Below are 12,657 nucleotides of genomic sequence, written 5' to 3'. Positions count from 1 at the left end.
AGGTGCCTTGAAAGGCATCATTGCAACTGCCCAGGTGGGCGGAGGAAGAGTGTAGAGCTGGTGCTTATGCTGGGCCTTAGGCAAAGTGTTGTTCAAGTTAGACAAAATCCTGGAGGCTAAGGCTTCTGTCAGTGGCTGCTGGCCACAACGGCTATGTTCTCTCTCTCTCCACTCTCAGAGGCAACCGGTTGCTGAGAATCATAAGTGGGGAGAGTTGTTGTTGCACTAGGGTCTTGCTTGCATGTGGTTGGCCGCTTTAAGAACAGAGTGCTGAGATGGGTCTTTGTCCTGGTCCGGCAGGGGTCTTCATCTGTTCCTCTCCTCATAATCCTCTATCTCAGTGCCACAGGCCCCACCCAAGCGGCCAGATTTCAGCCAATCAGGAAAACGTCTCGTATGTGCAATGTTCTGACAACACCTGTCAGCTGCATCCCCCTCTTGAGCCAAAAGTGCTTTCTGCTTACATTGGTTGGGCATCCGGTGCGCCTGGCCCAGAAGCCTTCTTGCTGGCAGCCTGGGCAGACATCTGCCTGTCTAGTGGGCTGCTAGCTTTGCCATATCTCCCAGACGCCTCCTCCTCGCCTTCTTGGTTTCAGAAGTAATTTATAGAGCTCTTCCCAGGATCGGTCATTGGGGATCTCACCAGCTACTTAATTGCTGTGGACTCAAAGCCGAGGGAACTGAATTATTGGAAATCCAGCAGGGCCAGGCAGGCAGTGTCTAGGGTCTTACAGAAACTACTCATGCAGCCAGCGTGCTTGTAGGGTTCCTCCTTCCCCCAACTATGCTGGTGTTTTTTTTTTACCTGTGTGTGCATAAGCTCTGCAACTCCATCCAAGAACACGGAAGCTAAAATGCAGCCCTCAAGGTTGCAGGATGGAGGTGGAGCTATACTGGGAGTCAGGGCAGAGCAGGGTGCTGACCCCTCCCCAAGATTGGGATGGTTTTTCATCTTCAGAGCCTATCACTATCTTGTCCTCCCCTCACATGTCAGAGTCCTCAACATCTAGGCACACAGGTTAGGAACTGGGGCGGGGGTGGAAGCCGGCAGCTGGAATATCCATCTGCCTCCAGCTTCTGGACCAAGGCAGGATCTGAGCTGTGAGCTGGTAGTGGTGTTTTTCCCCAGCAGCAAAGGGATTTATTTGCCTGAACAGCTGCTCCTGGGCTTGGGAGGGTGGGGGTCTTCCCTCCTGCATCAGCCCAAGCATCTGTTCCTTGCGCTAAGGAGATGAAGTGTCACAGGAGACCCGCCCTTTAGGGCTGCAGAGCCAACTGCCTGACGTTCGCCAACCAGATCCTGAGCAGAAAACCCTTTTCTCCCCACCCCCTGCCACATCCTTTTATAAATAAAGGAAATATTATAGGGAAGTTACACTCCTTATTTATCATAACTGTGTTGAGTTTGAACCTGGCCCCTTCAATCTCCTGTCTCAAGCCGATGCCGGGCGGGGGTGGGGGAGAGCTGTGTGTTCGCCACCCCCACCTATCCCTCCGGCTCAATTATTAGCGGCTTATTACCCAGGCTCATTGCAGGCAATCGGATTGCCTTTTTTTAATTAACAGATTACTGTAACACATTATCCTTAAAAAATGTCTAATCCAAGGAGAATCAAAGATTGGGGCAAGGTTGTGGGAGGGAGGGCAGGTTCTGACCAAGCTTGAGGTTTTGGAGATTGTGATATTTGGCAGTTTTTTGGAGTGTAGAACAGACCTCCAAAGTCCACCCCATTTAGCCACTTCCTGCAAGGTCGGAGCTTCCGGCCAGTCGCCCCAGATGTCTTTAAGCCAGGCTTTTCCCAATCTGGGGCTGATGCAAGTTGTACTCCACAGCATCAGGCAGCTGCCAGGTTGGGAAAGACTTAAGCTAAGGGGCATAGGACTGTTTGTGCCTGTGTAAATCCACCTGCATTGATCCTTCTGTTTCTGCTCTGCTCTTCTGTTTCTGCAGCTCTTCCGGGAAGTGCGAATAATGAAGGTTTTGAATCATCCTAATATAGGTGAGCCCCCTTCCATTCCCCCTTCCCCTCCCTTTTGCCACTGGATTTTGATGTGCTTAAACAGTATATTCTGACCTGTAAGGCACTTAATTTCCAAAAGGGTAATTGAGAGAGAGTCCCTGAGGCTTTCCTACCTCTGTGGCAATTCTTCTGAAAGCCTTTAAGTGAGCGGCTGTTGCTGCTTCGTCATGCGGCAGTGAATTCCACACATTAATTACCTCTAATGTTCAGGAGTGCTTCCTCTTTGTCTGCACTGAACGAACTGCCAGGCCGTTTCATCACGCAGGAGAGAGGAAGAGCACTTTCTCTCTGAGCCTTTTGTAATTTTTTGTAGTCTGCCTCCGCCTTCCCCGCCCTTAAAAGTCTTCTGTCCTCTTGTCTTGCAGTTAAATTATTTGAAGTAATAGAGACAGAGAAGACACTGTACCTCGTCATGGAGTATGCCAGTGGGGGTGAGTGTTTGATCTGAAGCCTCTTTGAAAGACACGTTGTGGAGAACCTTATTCCGAGAGTCTATGTGGTGTATTTCAATATATTCGTAGCTTACTTTCCCCAGATTGTGCTGGACTGCGGCTTCCATCGTCCTCATCCAGTTTAACCCGGCGGAGAGGGATTATGGGAGTTGTAGGTTAACAGCATTTGGGGGCCCAGGTTTCAATTGTCGGACTGGGGTGACCAAGGTTCAAATCCTCACTCTGCCAGGAAGCTCATTGGGTGACCAGTCTCTTTCTCACACACACATACTCTCTCTGACCTACCTCATAGGGTTGTCAGGAGGATAGAATGGAGGGGCTTCTCCTGAGCTCTTTAAATGAAGAATGAGATATATCCCTAGATCTGTCACATTCTTCTCCCAGTTCTCCCCTTTCGGCCCAGAGACAGAAGAAGAATCACAGGGTGGGGTCACAGCTAGCTTCACCTTCTCCCTCATCACATAATTTGGGAGGTGAGACATGTATCCTGTGACATACTAGTTATAAAATGGAAGGTGCACTGAGTCAGGTCAGTGACCCATCTTAGCTCAGGACCATCTGCTTAACTGGCAGCGGCTCACCAGGGGGCTTTTCCCCCATAGACAGCAAGGTGTGCACTGATAGTGTTGTATGCCATTTCGTACAGTGTTTGAACAGTAAGTACATGCAGGCACACCTCATCTTATTGCACTTATTGCAGCTTATTTCAGGCACAGCTACAGGCAGCTTGGCTGCTTCCAGGAGAAGGAAGCCCCCTGCCGCCGTCACCCCTCTCCTGGCCATGGGAGTGGAGCTGGCTAGGGCTGGAGATGGGTTTTCCCCGTCCTGCCACTGCACTCAGGTGGACCTGGCTTAATAGACTGCAGTATAGTGTAATCATAAGTTTTGTATGCCTTGGGAAACAAAATTGTGTGGCTCACTTTATTGCGATATTTGCTTCATTACGGCGGTCTGGAACCAAACCTGCAACATCTCCGAGGTGTGCCTGTAAATGTTCTAAATACCACATCCTAGAGGTTTTTTTTTTGAAAGTGCCTATCTTTAGGTAAGTTTTATCTCCCTCCTCTCTTTCTTCCCCCACCCCCTGGTGACTCTTGACAGCAGTTTAAGGCCTGCCCTTTTTTTAAAGCAGGCTCTGAATCTCTGGAGGCAATCTTGCCAGTTTTGTGCGAATGTCACGCGGTCTGTCGGAAAACACAAAGGCCTTTAGAAATGCCATTGCCATTACTGGTGGGCCCTAGACAATTGCAGGAGATGGACGGAACGCATCCTACTCACCAGGCAGGCAGTGCCTGGAGACAGCCGTCCGTGGGGCATGGCTCTCTTTCAAGATGAAGCTGTAGTGACTTATGGAAAGACTCATTGTAACATAGGAAGCCGCCTTATACCAGCCTCGACTATGTGGGGCTGTCTAGTCCAATGCAGGGTCCCTGGCAGAGAAAAGGTGTCTATCCCTTTACCTGATACTTTGAACCTGGGATCTACTGCATGCCAAACCGGTGAATGCTGCTTCCTTCTTTGGAACATAGGCAACTGCCCAATACTATGCCAAGCTATTTGTCTGGGGTTTCGCCTGACCCCAACCCCGAGCCAATTTCAGGGGTGCATGGGGGAGGAGATGGGGGGGGAAGCCCCATTGTGCAAACCATTGCTCAGGGTCATTGTCTCGTGCAGAGAAAGGTCCTTCCCCGTCACCTGCTGCCTTCCTATTTAATTGGAGATAATGAGGGTTGAACCTGCCACTGAGCTCTTGTCCCTTCCTTAGAACACAGCCTTGGCCTGGTATTTATCTGTCTAGCCCAGTACTCTGAACAGCATTTCACTAGGGTGGGCATCCCCAAACTCTGCCCTCAAGCTGTTTTGGGACTACAGTTCCCATCATCCCTGACCACTGGTCCTGTTAGCTAGAGATGATGGGAGTTGTAGTCCCAAAACAGCTGGAGGGCCAAGTTTGGGGGTGCCTGCTCTAGGCTCTGTAACAGAGAAGAAGCTTCCGCATCACTTCTCTGATCCTTCAAAAAACACACACAAAAGTGGCAATGACTGGGATTGAATCCAGGGTCTTGTTCATGTCAAGCAAGTGTTCTACTACTGAGCTATAGTGAGAGAAGTGGCTGAGACTTCTGAAAAGTACAGCTGGACTGGTGTGCTCCTCTCCTCCAGGCCCAAGTGGAATCTGCTCCTGAGTTTTGTTATTCTCGGTGATGGCAAAAAATGGGGGTGGGGGGTAGAGGAGGCACAGGATGGAGGGCAATGTTCTAAGTCCTTTCCTCTGACACCCCCCCCCCCACACACACAACCTCAGCATCAGACTTTCAGCGGAACTCCCAAGTAACATTATGCTTCCCTCTTGCGCCCCCTGCAGGTGAGGTGTTCGACTATTTAGTAGCCCATGGAAGAATGAAAGAGAAAGAAGCACGGGCAAAATTCCGACAGGTTGGTGCGGCACCCTTCTTGAAGTGCGGGAAGCAAACAGTGTTTATAGGGCCCCAGCAGCTGCCCAGCAAATATGAAAGTGGGGCTTGATGCTTTCTGTGGTGAAGATCCATGTAATTCCACCCCCCGCCCCGTTCCCCCAAGCAGTTCTATTATTCACACACAGCCCACAGGCATATGGGGATACATTGCAGAAAATCGATTCCTACACTTCTGGGGACTGTGATTAAAGGGCAATGCATCTGGATTGTGTGTGTTATGAAGCAACACAATTCTCCCCCCGACCTCTCTGTCCTCTTGTCTTCCAGATAGTTTCTGCTGTGCAGTACTGTCACCAAAAATTCATTGTACATAGAGACTTGAAGGTGAGTATAAATGCTGAAAATGCTCCTGTAAAGCTCTGTGTTTACCCTGTGCAAATGCTGGATTTCCTGTTGGAAGTAAAACGTGGTGTTATTGGCCCGTTGGCTTCCCCAGCCTGACTTGCCTTTCGCCTCCCTTTACAGGCAGAGAACCTGCTCTTAGATGCCGACATGAACATTAAAATTGCAGACTTCGGTTTCAGCAACGAGTTCACGTTTGGCAACAAGCTTGACACCTTCTGCGGGAGCCCCCCGTATGCCGCCCCTGAGCTTTTCCAGGGCAAGAAGTATGACGGCCCCGAGGTGGACGTCTGGAGCCTAGGGGTTATCCTTTACACACTGGTCAGCGGCTCCCTGCCCTTTGATGGGCAGAACCTCAAGGTAAGGGAGTTGTGGAGGGCGAGGAGAATGGCTTACAGCTTCAAGGGGTTGGCAGCACAATTGCGACTTGAGGCTGGCTATCCCAGTATTGAGGGAACAACCTCTGTGGATTCCCAGCTGTGTCAGTAAGACTGAGCTGTGGAAGAAGTTGCCTCGGCAATGGACCAGAGCCACCCAAAAGCTTCAGGGCCTTCCAGTATCTCCACTCCCTTCTGTGCATGTGTGTGTTAGGATCAGGGCATCTTCCCTTAGAATAGGTATAGGGAGCCTTTTGCTCTCCAGATGTTGCTAAGCTAACTCTCTTGGTCACTGGCCATGCTTGCTGTAGCCAATGTGAATTGTTCTGCAACATCTGGAGGGTCAAAGGCTCCCCTGCACCTGCAGTTGAGTTACATGTGGAATTGCTGCTCATTCCCTCCCCTTTCCCTCTGCAGGAGCTGCGAGAACGGGTCTTGAGGGGGAAGTACCGGATCCCCTTCTACATGTCCACGGACTGTGAGAACCTGCTGAAAAAATTCCTCATCCTCAACCCTAGCAAGAGAGGCACTTTAGAGGTGAGGAGATAGGACCGGGGACCAGGTGGGCTGGGCAGGAGGGAGACTGGCATCCGCTTGTGGAATCCTACACCACACCACCCATCTAGTCATAGGAAGGTGCCTTCTTCCAAAGCAGACCATTGAGCCGTCAAGTTCAGTATTGTCTCTGCAGACTGGCAGAACCTCTCCCAAGGTTTCAGACTAGGAGTCTTTCCCAGTTCTGTCCAGAGTTGCCAGGGATGAAACCTGAGACCCAGTTTGTTCTCACTGGTGAAGTGGTAGCAGTTTTCCATACAGGGCAAGACAGATCCCTGGGCAGCTCCTGGTGGACTCTGCTGACTGAGCTATGGATGATGCTGCCTCAGCAAAGGGCCACATGCTGCTGGGCAGCTGCTGGGCAAGAGATGTTACAAGGGATTCATCCCTAGAGTTTGAGGGTGATGGGAGATCCAAGATGGTGCAGTTGTGGGCTTCTGAAGGCTCCCTCTCCCAAGTGGGGTGATTTGTGAGCCATCTGAATCAGTCCTCCTGGGGCGACACTGGGGTGTGGATGCCAGGGACATGAGAGGACTCACTGAATGCAAAACATGTGCTGTCATTGTCTTAAATCAGTAGTTTTGGCTAGACTCCCCTCAGTTTGGAACCCATTCCCTCCTGCCCTGCCTCCCCTCCCCACCCCACCCCAAAAAAAAATAAAAAAAAATCTGAGAAGTATGTGAAGACTTCCTTCTTTGGATGCCTTTAAGAGATTCCCTCCCTTTCTCTCTCTGATGAGATCCTTTCCCAAACACTTCTGCTTCATTCACCCGTTAATGCTTTTCAGTTTGCGCTCTTGGAAACAAAGATAACAATACCACTTTCGGTGTATACAGAAAACGTAATGTGTGAATGTACCCTTTGACAGTATTTGGTTAAGCAAGTGTATTTTGGGCAGTTGCTTAACCAACTCTGCATCCAGGTTTTGCCCTTGGTTTTTAAGTCTTAGAATTGTGCCAGCGCTGTCTCAGTTTTTAGAAGGCGTATCCAAGTCCATGCTGGTAGGAAAGCCCTATCCTTGCAAGCAGTGCGCGGTCTTGTTTGTTTTTAGTTTTATTTTCCAAAAGGCGGTTTTCCTTGCCTCCAGTGCTAGCGTGAAGAGGGCCTGGTTCATTTCCCAGCGGTTGGCTCCTGCCTTTGTCTGGCTGGGCTGCAGTGCCCCCTGCCATCCGAAACTGCCTTTCTGCGTAGGCAAGTAATTAAGAAGCCCCGCCAGCCATTCTCTTGAATAGGAGAGGGAAGTTCCTTGCTGTCTGGTGCTGGAATGCCATGGCCCCTGCTGCTCTCTGCCTGCAAGCAACAATTTTAACTGTGGGCTTCAGGGATGCAGAAGGGGAAGTGCAGGGAAGAGTGCATTAAGGGGGGCAGTTGGGTTTGTGCTCGGGTGTGGGCGGAGACAAGGCAAGACACACACACGCACGCATGAATACACACACACACACACACACACACACACACACACACACACCGTTCTCTGTGATACACAGAGGGAGGGTGCTGTGTTGATTTCATGCCAGAGGCAAGGAGAAGGTCTTGGCAGATCACTGCAGCAGCAAGCTGGGGTTTCCAGTCAGCGGTGCAAATTGCATGGTTTTTCTTCCTGGTTTGGTTTGGGCATAGCAGGTGTGGAGAACCTCTGGGCCCCAAGATGTTACAGAACTACAACTCCCACCCAGCCCCAGCAAACCTGGCCAGTGACTGAGGGTAATGGGAGTTGTAGTTCAGCGACATATGGAGAGCCAAAGCTTGCCTACACCTTGTTTATAGAATAAAATAACCTCATTCATTCATTCATTATAAAAATCTCTTTCCCCACCCCACCCCCAAATAAGAGTGACTTGCAACAATAGAGTATATGTACAATGGGCAATATTCATTGTCAAGCAGAGAAAGGAAGACTGATATTAGGCAGACACCTTTGCTGTATATATATTTAGTTGCCTGCTGAAATCTTTTTTTTTTTTTTAGCAATCCTAACCAGACATCTAATTTAGTTACCTATATTCATAAAAGCCTATCTGATTTTTATTTGTATTTTAATTATAATTATTTCATGCTTACATGTTTTCATAGATTTTTTATTCGGATTTTTGTTATTTGCAGTTTTATTACGTACACTAGCTGGGAGAGCTCGCTGATTATGCCATGGTCTTTCACAAATTAATCATGGGCTTGGGTGGCGACATGGATTGCATTACCCAGACTTGCGGAGAGAGGGAGAGGTGGGCCAGATCTCCTCACAGCTGGGAGCTTGCTGTGAACATTGGGGAGAGAGGTGTGTGCAGAGCCTGCGTTTTGCACAAGTGGTTCCAGTTTTCCAATAGGAAACTCTCCCAGCTATGCAACTGGGACCATCCTCACTAAAACATTAAAAAGGAAGAAAGCACTCCTCTGCTATTGCCACCGCCACCCCCCGCATACTGAGCCAACGTTTCCCCTTCCCCTCTCCATAGCAAATCATGAAAGACCGCTGGATGAATGTGGGTCACGAGGACGATGAACTGAAGCCTTACGTGGAGCCTCTGCCCGACTACAAGGATCCCCGGCGGACAGGTGTGTCACTGAGGCGGGGCGGGTGATTGGGTGGCCCTGCACAGGATCTTTCCGGGCAAGCGCTTGGCTATCGTTTCCCTGCAGGGCGTACCCACAGATTTCCCTCCCTCCCTCCATGCATCTTTTAAACACAGTTTTATTTATTTATTCACCCTTCAAGGCGCTCTGACCGTCTCTCTCCTTTCCCTGTGTGTGCGTGCTCCCTTCCGTTGTCCTGCAGAGCTCATGATCTCCATGGGATATACCCGGGAGGAAATCCAGGACTCCTTAGTCAGCCAGAAGTATAACGAAGTCATGGCTACATATCTGCTGCTAGGATACAAAAATTCAGAGGTGAGTTCCTTGTCCGTTTGTGTGCGTGTGTGGCTTCCGTTTGAGGGACTGAGCTGCAAACATCTGGGTGTTTGCATGTTTTCAGCGGTAGCACTTCCCCATTGAAGCTCCATCAGTGGAAACACACTGGCGTGAAACTCCCAAGTGCAAAAGCACAATTCTGAATCTTTCCCTTTGGGTGTCTGCGGCAGAGGTTGGTGCCCCCTGGGACCGGCAGGGCGGAAGGTAGAGAGGTCAACAGGAGGTGGAGGTGGAGTCAGTGACTGGCGGAGCTGTCAAATTCTACTTTGGTCATCATCCTCCTCCTCCCTGCCGAGTCCCACAAGGACAGCATCCAGGCCAAGGAGGAAGAAGTCAGCAGGCAGGGACCCCACCTGGACTGGTTGTAGGTAGGAAGGCAGCCAAGAGCAGGCTGGCTGTGGGCAGGCTGAGGTTGGTGGGTGGTGCCCCAGTCGCCCTGATAAACCAGCCTCTACTAGACACCTGCCTTCCCTGTTGATTGCTTAGAATCATAGAATCGTAGCATTGGAAGGGGCCCTGAGAGTCATCTAAACCAACCCCCTGCCCACAGCCATCCCTGGATGGGCTCAAACCACCAACCTTCTGGTTAACAGCCAAAAGCCCTGACCCATTGCACCACGAAGAGACTTGTTGTTGGAGTTTATGGCACCCTTGTTTGTTGAGGTGTGCAGACTTTCAGTGGCTTTGCATCTGAAACCTATATTGTAGCGCTGTTTGTGTTACCAGTTGAACAGAATTTAAGAGCAAGCTTAATACTACTGGAGACCACCTGAAATTAGATATATTGTCATGAACACACCGGATTGGGGGAACCTCTGGCCCTCCAGAGGTTGCAGAACTACAAATTGCCTCAGCACCAGCGAGCATGGCCAATGGCTAGGGCTGACGAGAATTGTAGTTCAGCAACCTCTGGAGGGCCAGAGGTTCCCCACACCTGATGCAGAATGAACTCCACTATTTCAGTCTGCAGTTGGGTGGTACCTTTTTTCAAATGCCCCTTAAATTTTTGCTTGCAGTGATCTTTGGTTGTTTTTTTTAAAAAAAATGTATCACAAAGTGAGCAGATTAGGAATATATTTCTCCTAGGAATACACACACACACACACACACACACACACACACACACATACACATGCGCACAGAGGAGCCTCCAAAATACGTATCTCTTCCTTGAGCTGAAATGGTATAATCTGTTCTGCCACATTCGTTTGGCTGTTGAGCAGGGCAGGGGGGTGGGCAGACTGCAGTTTGGCTAGGGGAGGGGCTGCGCTTTGTATCTCAGAATGTTCACAAGCACACCCCAATTTCTATTTTCACCCTCCAGCAGCAACTATTAAGAACTCCTATTCTCCTCTTCCTCAGCCAAGAGTAGAGATCATATAAATAATGTGTGTGTGTTCTTCATCTCTGATATAAATAAATGATTACATGAATGGAATGCCTGGGTCAGAGCTTCACCCACTGAGTGAGCCTCTTCTCCCCCCGCCCTCGTGCTCCTGCCTGATCTCTTCCAGCTTGACAACGATAGCATTACCCTGAAGCCACGGACCCAACCCGAACTTGCCAACAGCACCGCCCCCTCCCCGTCGCACAAGGTACAGCGCAGTGTATCAGCCAACCCCAAGCAACGCCGCTTAAGTGACCAGGGTGAGTCATCCCACCACCACCACCACCACATTTCTTGCTCGGGGGGGTGGGGTGGGGACCACAGTGAGGGTTCCCTGCCATTACAGTGGAACCTCGGTTTTTAAATGTAATCGGTTCCGGAAGAACGTTTGAATTCCGAAACGTTTGAAAACTCAAAACAGAAGCCTCAAAATGGAAAGATCAATACGGAAGCTGCCTCAGAAGTTCATCTTCTGAGGCATGTTCGAATACGGAAGCAGCTACTTCCGGGTTTTCGGTGTTCGAGTTTCGAAACGTTCGTCAACAGAGATGTTCAAAACCTGACGTTCCACTGTATTACAATTATTACTACTGCTACTTCTACTACTCCTGTTACTACTCTGCTCATCTGACTGGGTCTGCCTATTCAACAAGGAGGCATAATTTTTTTTATGTGAGATGGGGAATGTGCATCCGTTTGGGCTATTTTACAACATTCACCAGGCACTGCGGGGACTAAGATTCTGAGATCCAGCAAGGAGAGCTGGAAAACTAAACTGGGATGTTTGTGTGTGTGTTTTTAATTACACGGTTATATTTTCCCTTCTGCTTTATGTAGCTCATGACTGCAGCCATGCAGGTTATTTAAAACTCCTGACGGTTTTTAATCTCCCTCTCCCCGCATTGGGGTGCAGGGAATTTCCCAGTTGCGCATTGACTCCTTAGAAGAGAGAGTCCTTCCTTCCTTCCTTCCTTCCTTCCTTCCTTCCTTCCTTCCTTCCTTCCACCCACACCTGTGAAACAGGGTCCTGCCCAGAAAGCACAAGCTTCCCCTTGCTGGGTATCCCTTCCCCAAACCAGACCTCGCCACGCTGACTCTTCTTCTCTCTTCCCCCACTCCCTGGCCCTCTCTTTTTCCCACCACAGTACCCACCATCCCAACATCCTCCTCGTACTCCAAGAAAACACAGGCAGCCAACGCAGAGAACAAGCGGCCTGAAGAGGAGCGGGAGGCTGGGCGCAACAAGGCCAGCAGCACGGTGAAAGTGCCTGCCAGCCCCCTGCCCAGCCTCGAGAGGAAGAAGAGCACCCCCACACCTTCCACAGTTAGTCATTTCTTGCTCTGGGGTGGGTGGGGAGGGACTCTTGTCTTGTTGTGGCCTCTTCATGTTTATGACGCAGGGAGCTGCGCTTCCGGGTCAGAGGGTTGCTGCAGCAGGGGAGGAATGTGCCATTACAGCACACGAGGAGCTGCTTCCCAGGAGCTGGCCCTCAAATGAATCCTGCCTCTGAACACAGAGGTTCTGTTCAGCTGTCAGCGGGGGTGAAGGGAACCAGGGCATGCTTCTGAGAGTTTAAAGGAGGAGTTTGAGAATTGGAAGACCACAAAAAGAGGTGGTGCAGAATTAAAGTTTGGGGAAAGTACAGCATCTCCGGGCAGAACTGGGAATGACTCCTGGTCTGAAACTCTGGAGAATTCTAGACAATACTGAGCTAGATGGACCTCAGTAGGTCATTCTCAGTATAAGGCAGCCTCCTGTTTTGGAGGAAAGGGCCAGTGGTAGAACATATGTACTGCATGCAGAAGGTCCCAGGTTGAATCCCTGGTATCTCCAGGTAGGCTTGAGAAAGATCCCCTGCCTTCCTTGCAGCCTCTTGAGAGCTGCTGACAGGGTAGACAATATACTGAGCTAGATCAGTATTTTCCAAACTTGGGTCTCCAGCTGCCTTTGGACTACAATTCCCATCATCCCTGACCACTGGTCCTGCTATCTAGGGATGATGGGAATTGTAGTCCAAAAACAGCTAGAGACCCAAGTTTGGGAAACACTGAGCTTGATGGACCCTTACGTGTCTCTCATGTATAAGGCAGCTTCCTCTATCCCTATGTTATAACTCTCTGGGAGACCTGGGTGCTGAC

The 12,657-nt window shown here is 50.0% G+C and overlaps 1 protein-coding gene across 11 annotated transcripts in view; it reads left to right on the top strand.

The window, feature by feature from the left end:
- MARK2 (microtubule affinity regulating kinase 2) overlaps positions 1–12,657 on the top strand; it is a 119,954-nt gene that overhangs the window by 93,563 nt on the left and 13,734 nt on the right. For all 11 annotated transcript variants that reach the window (XM_079957531.1, XM_079957539.1, XM_079957537.1 and 8 more), the window contains exons 4-13: positions 1,952–2,000; positions 2,387–2,452; positions 4,839–4,909; positions 5,218–5,274; positions 5,416–5,652; positions 6,087–6,206; positions 8,678–8,777; positions 8,998–9,110; positions 10,646–10,778; positions 11,664–11,842. In XM_079957531.1, coding sequence (XP_079813657.1) covers positions 1,952–2,000; positions 2,387–2,452; positions 4,839–4,909; positions 5,218–5,274; positions 5,416–5,652; positions 6,087–6,206; positions 8,678–8,777; positions 8,998–9,110; positions 10,646–10,778; positions 11,664–11,842 — 1,125 coding nt within the window. The remainder of the gene's footprint in view (positions 1–1,951; positions 2,001–2,386; positions 2,453–4,838; positions 4,910–5,217; positions 5,275–5,415; positions 5,653–6,086; positions 6,207–8,677; positions 8,778–8,997; positions 9,111–10,645; positions 10,779–11,663; positions 11,843–12,657) is intronic.

Source organism: Podarcis cretensis (genome assembly GCF_951804945.1).
Source record: "Podarcis cretensis genome assembly, chromosome: 16".
NCBI lineage: Eukaryota > Metazoa > Chordata > Lepidosauria > Squamata > Lacertidae > Podarcis > Podarcis cretensis.
This window is presented reverse-complemented; position numbering and strand designations above follow the sequence as displayed.